This window comes from Musca autumnalis, unplaced genomic scaffold (genome assembly GCF_047663935.1).
Source record: "Musca autumnalis isolate F117 unplaced genomic scaffold, ASM4766393v1 scaffold_3, whole genome shotgun sequence".
Classification (NCBI taxonomy): domain Eukaryota; kingdom Metazoa; phylum Arthropoda; class Insecta; order Diptera; family Muscidae; genus Musca; species Musca autumnalis.
The window spans coordinates 246,261,414-246,276,240 of NW_027411866.1; the positions used below are offsets into that span (position 1 = coordinate 246,261,414).

At 38.3% G+C, this 14,827-nt stretch overlaps 1 protein-coding gene across 8 annotated transcripts in view; it reads left to right on the forward strand.

Annotated features, from left to right (window-relative positions):
* Positions 1 to 10,199, forward strand: part of LOC141399242 (autophagy-related protein 101-like) — a 260,658-nt gene extending 250,459 nt beyond the window's left edge. For all 8 annotated transcript variants that reach the window (XM_073977614.1, XM_073977615.1, XM_073977613.1 and 5 more), the window contains one exon: positions 9,916 to 10,199. In XM_073977614.1, coding sequence (XP_073833715.1) covers positions 9,916 to 10,026 — 111 coding nt within the window. In that variant the 3' untranslated portion in view covers positions 10,027 to 10,199. The remainder of the gene's footprint in view (positions 1 to 9,915) is intronic.
* The last annotated feature ends 4,628 nt before the right edge of the window (positions 10,200 to 14,827 follow it).

The window sequence follows — 14,827 nt, forward strand, 5'->3', positions numbered from 1 at the left end:
AGCAGTCCATATATATTCGTAGATGTTTAAATAGTTATTAAATTTATTATTATTTTCGCGGAAACTCAACAAATAAAAAAAAAATTCGAAGTAAATCCAAATTATCCTGTCCCAGAATCCGTACAAACCCTCAAAAAATAAATTAAAGATATATGCGGAATCTAGACAATGCGTAGACAAATATGATACCAAATTTATAGAGATTGGGTACATAAATTGCATATTATAGCAACAACAAAAGAGAAAAACTTGTTGTTGGAAAATATTGTTGCAAATATTTTTTTGGTTTGATTCTAAAAATTAGAAAAAAATATTTGGGAGTTCTCCAACTATTTTGCTAAAATCCCATAGAATAATGAATATATACAGTTAAAACTTCATCAAAACATATGGTTTACCATCGCGAGAGTTTAACTGATTACTGTGATAACTTATAAGGGTAGGAAATTAAGAGTAATATTGAAATTATAATCATTCAATTAATATTATAATTAAAAAGCCTGTAATTCGCGAATTAGATAAGTCGGTTGATGCGCATCCGTTTTTGGATACAGCTAATCAATCTCTGTCAAAATTTATGCATATTTCGATGTTTCACTCAGGGGCCATTGTGTGCCACCAGTTGCATCATACACTGCAAAAAACCTTAAAGTTGGTAAAAGTCGCGCAATGTGCATACGATTTTGATGCGCATCCGGTTTCGTCAGCGCCTATCAAGAATACGTCCAAATATACCAATTTTAATTAGATTTTTCAAGAACCGCGGATGTGCCTCCACATTCTATTTTTGGTGAAAACCCCATATTACACGCGAATCTCTGTAATTTATGACACGCGTTTTCGCAAATATTATAATCGCGTATAAAGGATTCCATTTACGTAAAAAAATTCAAGAAAATCGCGGTTTAGTAAGCGGATTTGTCGAAATAATTTTTTACTGATTTTCCTATTTTCAGGGTATCTATATCCGCGGTTTTAGTGGATGGATTCGATCGCGGAAAGTCTCATTAGATCCGTCGCGTAAAAAAACTAAATTCACGCGGGGTACAAAGGAAATTGAATGGCACTTGTAAATTTTAAACGCAAAAAATAGGTTTTTTAAAAAAAATCACGCATCAAATATTGGCCTTTAGACTCCAATTACTAGGATGCTGTAAGGAGCACACTCATGAGATATGCATTAAACGACGTAGAATCACGAGTTTTATAATCCTAATGTGAGTTTTGAATATTATCTTGTTGCGCGTCCGAATTATTAAAACAATTCAAAAACCCCCGAAATTCCGGCTTCAAAATGTCAGCATCAATTTTAGGTGGATGCAGTGGATATATCGAAAAATGATACAGTAGTATCATATTGCCCATGAAGTATTCTTTGAGTATTTCTTTGGGCATCTATATCTATATATATATAAAATTCTCCTGTCACGGTGTTCGGCTTTGAACTCCTCCGAAACGGCTGGACCGAATTTGATGAAATTTTGTATGTGGAGTTTGTAGGTCTGAGAATAGGTTTTTAACTACTTTTTATAGTGGTCAATGGAGTGACCAGGGTACCTCCCACACAAAATTTTTTAACAAAACGTGAAATCGAAAGTATTTTTCAACCTATTGTTTAAAAATTGTTTGCAATGCTGTGGTAATTATTACCCTGACCCTGAATGATCATCGCGGAAGTGAAATATCGCGGTCCACAATTTTTTTTTCTCAAAAATGAATAATTGCAGATAATATCTGTAATGTTAGTACGCGCGTCTTTAAAAGCGCTATAAAAACTGGCTTCAATAAGTTAGACATTGCGGTCAACTTCACAATTTTCACAGTAAAATTCCGATAATTTGAAATGGCACTTGACCAAAATTCCAAAACAATCGATTGGGAAATCAGCCAAAGTTCTTCAAAATATCGAAATAACAGCTTTCAATGCAAATTCTCATAGTATAACGGGAAGTAGTGGTCTCGGGTGACCTCCCCCACAGCTGTTTTGACCAAAACGTGAAATTTCTGATATTATTATTGGTAAACATGACATTGGTAATTGTGGTCTACATCATTAGTTGGTGTGTTGGTAGTAGAAATCCGTTGTAGAAAAAAGTTTTAGTTGTAAATGTTTATACCGGGACCTCAAAAACGGGTGAGCAACGCGGGCCGGGTCAGCTAGTATGTCTATAAAATGTAAGGTTAAGCCTAAAATCGGAAGGGAGCATAAAAAAACTTGTTGGCTTCAACCCATTTTTACCTATTTTTCTACATTGATGCCAACACAGCTTCCACGTAAATTAATTTTAATGGTCGACCTTATGGGATTTCTCCTAAAACACTTCCGTTTAAAGAATGTATATCATACTATATAGAATATGTTAACAGTTCGCGAATTCTGAAAGGGCGAAACTCGGATTCATCGATTGTAAAAAATTTTTGTTTTTCGCCATATACACTTTGATACGAAAAAAGTGCCTCATCGCAATAATGGTTTTAGGTCCCAAGTATGTTTGGACGAAATTCGTTTCAGGCAATTTGGAGTCGATTTAGCAAATTCCGTTCGTCTGTTTGGTGCGCACGATAACTCTCGAACGGATAAACCGATTTGAACTAAATTTTACACTTCGTAATATTTTGCCAAAACTTAGTTTAAGTTCGAAGATCAACAATATCGGCCCACTTCTTCGGATACATCCACCACAAAAGTTCGAAATTTGTTGTAAAATTGTATGATGTGTACTTACTTACTTAGCTGGCCCATTACAGAACTAAGAAAAACATCTCCATTTCTCTCTATTTGTTGCTTCGCACTCCGGAAAATCGCGCCTTTTCATCCACTTGTTTGCGCCATCTATTCCTTGGCCTGCCAATTCTGCGTGCACCGCCAAGCGGTCCGTATTTATGCGCCTTTTTAGCGGGTTCATCTTCGCTCATTCTTATGATATGGCCTAGCCAACGCAATAGCTGCATCTCGATACGTTTAACTATATTGATATCGTTGTATAGCAGATACATCTCGTGCTTCATACGACGTCGATATTCACCGTTAACGCAGATCGATCCGTAGATCTTTCGAAGAATTTTTCTCTCAAACACGCCAAGCACTGCCTTATCTGCTTGTGCAAGTACCCAGGCTTCGGAACCATACATCAGCACGGGTAGTATCAGTGTTTTGTAAAGCGTTATTTTTGTTTGACGAGTTGTGGCTTTGTTTTTAAAGTGCTTACTTAAGCCAAAGTAGCATCTGTTGGCCAATACAATTCTTCTTTTTATTTCACAACTGATGTCGTTTGTTGTGTTTATGGCAGTGCCGAGGTAGACGAAGTCTTTAACTACCTCAAAATTGTAGGTACCAACTTCCACAGTTGGTCCGAGCTCTATGGACGCTTTGCGCGTCGACACCATCAATTTGGTCTTTTCGCCGTTTACCGCCACACCCACTTTCGCAGATTCTGCTTCGACCTTCCTAAAGGTATCAGTTACTTCCTTTACTGATCGTCCCATGATGTCTATGTCATCAGCATAGGCAAGTAACATGTGGCTATTGGTGTAAATTGTGCCATTTCTTTTGACATTTGCATCTCGTATTACCTTTTCCAGCTAAATGTTGAATAGGTCACACGAAAGGCTGTCTCCTTGTCTGAAACCTCTTTTGGTACAAAATTCTTCGGAGGGGTTCTTACCAATTTTTACTGAGGACCTAGTATCAGTTAAAGTCATCTTACAAAAGCGGATGAGCTTTGCGGGGATACCAAATTCAGACAATGCGTGGAATACCTTTGATCGGAGGGGACTGTCGAATGCTGCTTTATAATCGACAAAAAGGTGAAATATGTCGATCTGCATCTCTTGGGTCTTCTCTAGGATCTGCCGCAGGGTAAATATCTGGTCAATGGTGGACTTGCCAGGTCTAAAGCCACATTGGTATGGTCCAATTATTTCGTTGACCATTGGCATTAGTCGTTCGCACAATATCCCTGACACTATCTTATAGGCAATAGGGAGAAAACTTATGCCCCTATAGTTTGAGCATACAGTCTTATCTCCTTTCTTGTGGACGGGACATAGGATGCTTAGGTTCCAATCGTCGGGTACGCGTTCTTCCTGCCAGATGGTGCTAACTAGCTGATGCATACACCTTATCAGCGCGTCGCCTCCGGTTTTAAACAGCTCGGCTGGTAAGCCATCGGCTCCTGCTGCTTTATTATTCTTCAGCCGGTTGATTGCTGTTTTTACCTCATCTTGGCCGGGCGGTATACATTCTATACCATCTTCTGGAATAGGATCTGTGGTATCATCGTCTTCGCTACTATTGGATACCACCAGATTGGAGAAATGTTCCTTCCATATCCTGAGCACGCTATCTGTATCTGTTACCAGATTACCTTGCTGGTCTCTACAGGAGGATGTGCCTGTACCAAAGCCATCTGTTTAATGTTTCACTCTTTGGTATAATTTTCGGACTTCATTCTGGCTCCTGTACATCTCGATTTATTCACACTCCCGCTTTTCCATCTCTCTCTTTTTCCTGCGGAAAAGACGTTTCTCCTCTCTCCTTTTCTCCCTATATCTTTCTCGTGCGCTACGCGTTGCTACTGATTGTAAAGTAGCCCTATATGCTGGATTTTTCTCTTCGGTAGCAGCACGACACTCCTGGTCATACCATGGATTTCTTGGTGGAGGTCTCTGGTATCCAAGTATTGATTTTGCGGCTGTTTGCATGGAGTGGGCTATATTTTGCCATTGTGCTGATATGTTATCGGGACGAGGAGTGCTTTCATTAAGCAATTGGGCTAGTTGAGTGGAATATGCTGTGGCTATCTGTTGTGTTTGCAGCTTACCGATGTCCAACTTCCGTATTGTGTCTGTTCGCACTTTGGTTGCTACATTTGGTACGTACATTTGCTGCAACCAGGTAGTGGTCCGAGTCTATGTTTGCACCTCGAAACGATCGTACATCCAACACGCTCGATGAATGTCTTCCATCTATCACAACGTGATCAATTTGATTTCTTGTTTTCTGATCTGGAGACAGCCAGGTGCCCTTATGGATGTCGAGATGCTGAAATCTGGTGCTGCTAACTAACATGTTTTTTGCCGCTGCGAAGTCTATCAGCCTCATTCCATTGTCAGATGTTTCACTGTGGAGACTGCATTTTCCGACTGTTGGGCCAAAGATATTTTCCTTTCCAATTTTGGCATTAAAATCGCCTAGAATGATTTTAATGTCATGGGCAGGACAACATTCATATGTTTCTTCTAAGCGCTCATAAAATATATCTTTGGTCTGTTCGTCCTTGTCTTCAGCGGGAGCATGAGGGCAAATAAAGCTGATGTTGAAGAATTTTGTTTTTAATCGAATTGCAGCAAGTCTTTCATTCACTGGGGTGAAGCTGGATACCATATGTTTTAACCTCCGACCAACTATAAATCCGCAACCAAACTCATGCTTTACGTCATGGCAGCTATAATACAGTGCGTCACCTTCAGGTGTTGTTGTGACGCCTTTTCCATTCCATCGTATTTCCTGTATGGAGTAATATCGGCCTTGTACTTTTCAAGTACATCTGCCAATGCGTCAACTGCACCTTCTCTATAAAGAGTGCGAACATTCCAGGTGCAGATTCGCAGATCATGGTCCTTAAAACGTTTGCGGGGGTCGTCAACTTTTGAGGGATTTGTTTTTCTTTTCATTCGTTTTTTCATAGTAGGCTGTTTTTTTCTAGGGGAGTGTTACTAACCCGACGCCCAAACCCAAGTTTTTAACGTTCTTATGGGTGAACTCGCGGCACATGTTAGCTCACTACCTTTAACGGGTGTTAAAGGCAGTTCTCCATGTGACACCACGGGGAGGTCAGTGTCCACTTGAGATGAAAGAGGGACCAAGATAAATCCTGGGCTTTGCCATGTTAAAGCCGGTCAGGTCCGTTCCTTGGTATCTTCCATTCCCTACGTCACCCCTAACAGATCAACATTCGTAGATTTTTTTAATATTTTAACGATTTAAAGATTTATAAGTGTGTATTTTCAATGAACCAATGAACGCGAATTTAAAAAGAAAATCACAATCGTGGATGTTTTAAAAATACTCTTCAATGTCCATTGAAGCATCTATGCTAACGAAGGTATATACACTTTGATACGACAATAAATGTGCCTCATCGAAATAATGGTTTTATAACCCAATTATGTTTGGACGAAATCCGTTTCAGACAATGAAATGAACCGATTGAACCGATTTGGTCCAAAATTTGGCCTTCGTAATATTTCGTCCACTGCTTCATGTACCTCCCCCACAAACATTCAAAAATGTTTGGAAAAATTGTGCGAACGATAGCTCTTAAAGATAGTAACCGATTTGGTCCATACTTTTCACACTAAGAAATTTCTCCCCTGAAAGGTGCAAAAAACCCCTATGACACCGTTTGTAGTGGTTGGAGCACTCGAAAGGATTTGCCGATTCGATCCAATAGTTGGTCTTCATAATATTTAATCCAAAGTTAGTTTAATCTCGAAGATAAGCCATATCGGTCCACTCCTTCAGGTACCTCCCCCACAAAAGTTCAAAATGTTCGGAAAAAAATGTGCCCACGATCCTAATATATACAAGATATAGATCAGGTTCGAATATGGACTATATTTGTCCAATACTTCGGGTACCTCCCACACAAAATTACGGATAAGTTCACTTTGAGACCTGCTCTCGAATCACTTTGATTTTGTTAAAAGTAACTTGCATTCGCTACCTCAATTACGACGGTAGAAGTTTTTTCAGAGGAAAGTCCATACTTCTTGAGAAAACAGCCCGAAAGGTGTAAAACACCCCTAAGACACCATATGTAGTGGCTGGAGAGCATTATAACTCTCGAACGTATCAGGTGATACGTTCCAAAATTAGGCCTTCGTCATATTTTGTGCAAACTTAGTTCAGTTCGAAGATGTGCAATACCCGTCCACAACTTCCGGAAATTTCCCCCAATATTTAAAAAATTTCACTAAAATGGTATGCACGATATCTCTTGAACGGGGCAATCAATATGGTCCAAACTTTGGATCTCTTAATATTTTGTCCAAATTCAGTTTAACTTCTAAAATGGCCTATTTCAGTCCTCTCCTTACGGTACATCCCCACAAAAGTTCAATATTTGTGTCTAAGTGCAGTTCGGAGATCCATAGGAAATACATACCGACGCTGTTCCTTGCGGTCCTGTTTACAGCGATATTCAGCCCAATCATGAATGAAAATTCCGTGCGGAATTTCCCTCTTTTCACTTCTTTGCTATCACAAACAAAAATCCGCACGGAAAAAAATTCCGATGGAGAAAAAGTAGGTATCATGGACGTTCTCAAAATTTCCCTTGCAAAACTGAAGGGAGTTTACAAAAAATCTTATTATTTCCCACAAACTTTGTACAAAACATGCAAAATAAAGACTTTTGTTGGGATATTATACTAAAATATTTTACTTGTGGTTGGAAATTTATTAAAAATTGAACAAATTTTACAAAATAACATCACTTTGCAAACTCAGTCACTCTCCACTTTTTGTACCGACGAACGATGGGATAAGAAAATTTTGGACATACAAAATTGTTGCACAACAATTATTGAAAAAACACTGGATAAAAGCATTATTTCAATTATTTTTATTTCAGAATTCGTGTTTTTTTCATTTTTTGCCATTATTTAATTAAAAACACTCGTTTCTAACACATTCATGATAGTGGCAGTTCCATAGCACAATGGAGTCAATTGCACTGTCTTCTTAGAAATTTCCAATCACATCTGATGTTTTTCATGTAATGTAATTTTTTTATTAAATTTGTTGATTTTGTCTCAAAACACAAACACTTAAAATTTTCTCTTTGTTTTCACAACAATTAGGGCACACAAGGTATGAAAAAACCCTTCAGTGCTGCCAAATTCAATGATTATTTTTCTCACATTATTCATGGTAGGAGGAATGTTCTCTCGAGAAAAATCTATTCCGCGAGAGTTGTATTCCGCAAGAATATTCATGATTGGGCTGATTATGTTTTTCGTGGACAAGTCCATGTTTTCTGGTATACGCCTCCACAAGTTATTCGATGACACAGTGAAATGGGTAGTGGGCGCGAAATCTACCGAAAAGATATGACTCCCAAAATAAAATCCACTTCCATAATGGACTATGTCGGTCCATCCTTGAAGCACCTCCTCCGCAACACTTTTGAACTTTAATCCTAATCCACATTTTTGTCGGCAAGTTCAAATGTCCAAAAAGAGCCACAAAATTCTGAACAGAATCTAAATGGATTCGATCTGTCCGTAGATGACAGTTTCAGTTCACATAGGCTGTGGGTACTCTCTGTGTCGGCAAAGCCGACTGATACATTTTTACTCATTTAAAAATATTTATTTAGCGAACAAAATGTTTTTCTTTATATTTTTTAAAGACGCCAACAATCTATGATTTTTTTACAAATATTATGCCTGTTCCAGAACCTGCAAGAATCTACACATTTTTACTACGATAACAATTTTTCCTTTATGTTATCGAAAAAAAATAGTGAAAATGTGTGAGTTCTGGAACATACCAATTTTCTTCAATCGAAATTCGTGATTTTTTTTTTAATATTTTTTCAAGAGGTCAATGGTGGATTTTTTAAAAATATTTTTTTAAGAGGTCAATCGTGGATTTTTATTATTATTTTTTTTCAATAGGCCAACATTGGAGGTTTTGTTTTATTTTTTGTTTTTAAAGAGACTATCAAGAATGATTTTTCTTTTTTTAATTATCGACGATTGTGGATTTTTAATTTTTTTAAACAAATTGTGGATTAGGAGGGTAGGCGTTTTTTGTTTTGGGATGACGACTTCTATTTTGTTTTTCAAAATAGTCCGACTTAGTCCCTTTACTTTAATTTATTAGTGGGAAAAATTTGCGATGTTTACCAAACAAAAAACGCCCACCCTCCTAATTGTGAGACCGGGCACCGTCGAAATGTTGTTTATTGCTGTAGTATGCAGTACCAACAAATTAGTTATATGTTTTTTTTTCGTTGAGAATCGACGAACGCATAGCAGTGGGAAAGATTTGGTTTTGTTTGCAAGTGAAGTTGCTCGAGTTTAGGTAGTGCCAAAGAACTTCTCGATCAAAGTGTTTCTTTGCGCACGTATCTATTTGAACTAGAAATTGACACTTGGGTATAAAAAGTTTCTTGTTGGAAAGCAAGAAACAAGGGAACTGATGAAGATCTGTTGCGAGATCTGAAACTATAGTCTTCCCTGCCTTACCCCTTGTTAAACATCGCCAATTTTTTCCCACTACTAAATTAAAGTTGTTTTCATAAAATATTAAAACAATGACTATGGGATTAAGCCTGGCTATTTTGAAAAACAAAATACAAATTGAGGATTTTTTAAATTTTTTAAGAGAACCGATAATGGTAGATGTTTTTTAAGATAACAATAATAGAGGATTTTTTATATAATTTTCTATTTCAAGATACCAATAATTGAAACATTTTTAAATTTTTTAACTGACCAATAATGGTAAATTTTAAACATTTTCTATGAGACCAATAATTGAGGATTTTTTAAATTTTCTCCAAGAATTGTTGTTCAAGAGACAAACAATTGTAGATTTTGAATATTTTTCTTAACAACAAATGCGTTATTTTATTTTTTCTCAAGAGACCTAAGTTGTTGATGATGTTTTCAGCGATGCACAACTGCTAAGAGACCAACATCATAGATTTTTAGAAAAAAATTGTCGATTGTCGTTTTTTATAATTTTATATCAAGAAACTAACAACCGTGGATTTTTATTTTTTTCAACGAGTAACAGATAAATTTTTGCATTTATTCACTTATAATTTGTGGATAATTAATTTATGATGGCCTAATTTATACTAATCCTAATCAAACTACTTCCTCTAAATATACTTTCAGCTCCGTCCATTGGATATAATCAAGAACGATAACATCACGCTTTACGACAACGAAGGAAGTCATTTGGTCAAAACAAGCTTTGAGGCTGAAGCAATTTTTCAAAATTTTTAAAATATCCAAACAATTTTTTACTTCAATAAGTACAATTTGGAGGCCTTAATTCGTCAAACATTCCAATAATGTTAAGCTCAATATTTTAAAGTACAATCAATTAAAGTGTCATATTCTATTACTAAATATATTACAATAAAGCTGAGAACATGAATAAAAATATTTTTCGCAAATGTTTTGTTTTATTTCATTGAGTGTGGTCGATCATGAATGGTGCGAAGAACAACTATTGATTCGGACCATTACTATTCGATTTTTGTCCACTGATGGAACAAAAATCGAAAAATTGATGACGACAAATTTGTTCTTAATTGAAATAAATATTATCTAAACACATCAAATTTTTAAAGTACAGTATTATTTTTGTTAATTTACAGTGGTAATATGCCATGTTAAGTCGAAGAAGTTGTGATTTGTATGCGGCGCCTGGGTGAAAAAAAAAACAATTAAAAAGGATCACTTAAACTTTCATCTACAGACAGATCGAACGTATTTAGCGTCCTTTGGACATTCGAACTTGCCGACAAAAATGTGGATTAGGATGAAAGTTCCAAAGTGTTGCGGAGGAAGTACTTACAAGAATGGACCGACTTGGTCCATTGAATCTTGGATCTTATTTTGGGAGTCATATCTTTTCGATAGATATCGCGCCCATTAGTCAGTGGATCATCGTATATCTTTTGGACCAGTATGCCAGGAAGCATGGACTTGTCCACGGAAAGCATAATATCGTTTTAAACAGGGCCACAACGAACTGCATCGGTATACATTTCCAAAGGAGCTTCGACAAGACCCTTAACTGTACGTAGACACAAATGCTGAACTTTTGTGGGGGAGTTACCCTAAAGAGAAGACCGATATGGGCCATTAAATTTCAACAAAATATTAGGAGATCCAAAGTTTGGGCCAAATTGGTTGCCCCGTACAAGAGATATTGAGCATTCCATTTTAGTGACATCTTTTAAATATTGGGGTGAGTGCCGGAAGTTGTGGACCGGTATTGCATATCTTCGAAGTGAAACTAAGTTTGGACAAAATATGACGAAGTCCAAATCGGTTGATCAGTTCGAGAGTTATCGTGCTCTCCAGCCACTACATATGGTGCCATAGGGGTTTTTTTTACAGCTTTCGGTCTGTTTTCTCGAGAAGTGTGAAGTTGCCCTTGATTAAACTTTTTGCGTCGTAATTGAGGCAGCGAATGCAAGTTGCTTCAACAAAAATCAAAGTGATTCGAGAGCAGGTCTTAAAGTGAACTTATCCGAAATTTTGTGTGGGAGGTATCCGAAGGAGTGGACAATATAGTTCATATAGTTGATCTATATCTAATAGATATATTAGGAAGTGTAAAGTATGTACCAAATCGGCCACTCCCATCAAGAGTTATCGTGCGCAAAATTGTTCCGAACATTTTTGAACTTGTGTGGGGGAGGTACCTGAAGAAGTGGACCGATATGGTTTATCTTCGAACTTAAATTAAGTTTGGACAAAATATTACGAGAGCAAAATTTTGGACCGAATCGGCAAATCCGTTCGAGAGGTAGCTTGCGCTCCAACCACTACACATGGTGTCATAGGGGTTTTTTGTGCAACATTTAGGTTATTTTCTTAGGAAGTATGGACTTGCCCCTGATGAAAATTGAATCGTCGTATAGGGGACAGTGAATACAAGTTGTTGTACAAATCGAAGCGATTCGAGAGCAGGTCCTAAACTAAACTTTTCCGAAATTGTGTGTGGGAGGTACCCAAAGGAGTGGATCGATTGAGTCCATATTGGAACTTCATCTATGTCTGGTAGAAATTTCACGATGTGCAAAGTATAGACCGAATCGGTCACTCCCTTCAAGAGTTATGGTGCGCCCAAATTTTCCGAACATTTTCGGATGATGAACCGGAAGGAATAGACCGATATAACTCATCTTCGAACTTAAACTAAGTTTGGACAAAATATTACGAAAGCCAAATTTTGCACCGAATCGGTTGATCCGTTGGAGAGTTATCGTGAGCTCCTGCCAGCCAGACACACATACAAACAGACTGACGGACATGGCTAAATCAACTCCAAATTGTCTGAAACACATTTCGTCCAAACATACTTGGGGTCTAAAACCATTATTTGGATGGGGCCAGAGCTCGCGAGTGAAACTCTTCTCGAATTAAAGGAAATTGAGGGGGGTTACTTGCTCCCTCCCTACCACCAAACAAAAAGTTATCCCACCCCAAAACCGATTTCGCTTTTGTCGCCCGTAGCAAAGACACTTGAGGCCTTGATCCTCCCCAGTATCAGAAATAGCTATCAAGTTGCCGATCATCAACATGGATTCCGTAAGCAGCACAGCACGACAACAGCGCTGCATGCCATTACCACATATATCTGTAAAGGACTCAACCAGAGACGGCCGTGCGATAGAACAGTGATGGTGGCGCTTGACTTATCAAAAGCCTTTGATACAGTCAGTCACTCCACGCTGTTTGAGGACATTGAGCAGACAACCCTCCGGCCAAGCTTGAAACGTTGGATAGTCAACTATATGTGTGGACGCCAGTCGTACGTGGAGTTCAGGAATAAGAAGTCCAAACCCCGTAGAGTGAAACAGGGAGTTCCCCAAGGTGGGGTGATATCTCCGGAACTGTTTAACCTCTACCTCTCCTATATTCCACCCTCTGCAGACGGCATTGAGATCGCGACGTATGCGGATGATTGCACGATCCTGGCGTCGGTTACCTTTCCTGATGCCATCTGTGAGAGACTGAACAACTATTTAACCGATCTTACCACCTTTTTCCATTCGAGGAATATGCAGATTTCCCCCACAAAATCTACAGCCACTCTGTTCACCACATGGACAGCGCAGTTTAGTTGAATGTCGTGGTCGACGGCAAACTGTCCGACCACAAACTGTCCTAAAATTTTAGGAGTCACATTCGACACTACATTCACGTCGTGCGCACACGCCACAGCTATCTGCGACAAGTTGAAAAGTAGGAACAAGGTCCTCAAGTCCCAGGCCGGCAGCACTTGGGATGCAGATAAAGAACCCTTGTTGGCCACGTATAATGCGATAGGTCGATCTGTGGTAAGCTATGCGGCTCTAGTCTGGTCCCCGAGATTGTGTGATTCGAACTGGAAAAAGATTCAAACTTGCCAGAATGCCGCCCTGAGAACAGCGAGGAGGCATGAGGAGGCAAAAATTCTTCCTGTAAAGCAACACAATGAGATGCTTTCGTTGCAGTACCTGTTTGGATGTTATCGTGTGAGCCATCCCAATCACCATCTTGTGGGTAGGCCCGGCCCATTCAGGGAGATCAGGAAGGATATCTATGCTCTAGAGGGAGAGGTCCAACGATACAGGAGAGAACCCCTAGATCAACAAGCATATCAAACAGGATTGAATAGCATTCACACGGACGCAGTTGCCAAGGCCTTAAGCAACTATTATAGAGTGAATAAAGTACTCGGAGTACATCCTCCATCTATCGCAGCTGAGGAGCGTCAGCTGCCACGACAAACCAGAGTAGTTTTGGCTCAACTACGCTCGGGATATTGCAGTCGCCTAAATTCGTTTTGGGAGGAAAATGATCGCGCCGTGCAAGACATATGCGCAGTATGCGGCATGGGCCCGCACGACACACAACACCTTTTTAACTGCCCCGCCAAACCTACCCATCTAACTCCAGTGGATCTGTGGCTACATCCCATCGAAGCAGCCACTTTTCTGGAACTGGAGATAGACCCAGAGCCAGATTGAACAGAGGAACGAACAAATAAACATAACAAAAACACTGTTACAACAACAACAACCCCCTAATAAACTTGCCCAACAACCACCAAAATAAGTGCACCCAAAAAAACTTACCACCTCACCCCAAAATTTCAGTCGCGAGTAAATCGGAGCTCTGGATGGGGCACATTTTTCTCGTATGAAAGTGTGTGCATACATGCTGAGGGTATAAAAAAATTTTGAGGGATTTGTAGCGAAAAAACTATAAATTTTTTAGTTAAAATCGAAATTTTTTCTTTGACCGTTCGCAATTTTTAGGTAAAAGATTTTTAGGTTCTTAATGACCGCATATGCTTATATGCTGATCAGTTTATCCGTTTTCGAGCTACAGAGGGCACCGCAAACTGCTTTAAAAAAAAAACAGTGTTTCATAGACGGCCATTTGTCAGAATACTTTGCAATATTTTTCAACAAAACAAAAAATCAAAAAGTAGCTCAAGGTGTGATCTATCAGATGAAAACAAAATCTTCTGCAAAATTTGTAGATTTCCTGCAAAAAATGCATGAACAATTTCATTTTTCGTAAATCATATGTTTTTGGAAAATGAATTTGTTCCTGGCTTAGATCTGTAGGCAGTTAGTCATTGCCTGCATTCCCGTTGTTTTTCTTTTTTATCGCTTGTTGTTCGTAATGGTAAAATATTTACATTAGCGCCTTAAGGTATGCAATGAGTTTTGTTATCTTTTCAGGCACTATTACAGAAAATATTGCATGCGACATTTTTTGTATATGAAGCATGATATAAATGTTCATGGCATTATTTTCAAATCCAGTTGGAAATTCTCAACTGTTACAAAATAATAACATATCATCGGCATTGCCAGATGCAAAATATACGGACATCAAGGAAACAAATGAATTTTGAAGAGAATAAATGAAGTATTATTATCAGAGAAACATTTTATTTTTGATTTTAGTTGCAAAACTTATTATGTGCATTTATTTACATAAAACAAAGTCGGTATTTAGAGTTTTATTCATTATTTTGACAGCTCTCGAAAACATCTGATTTGTTCAACCC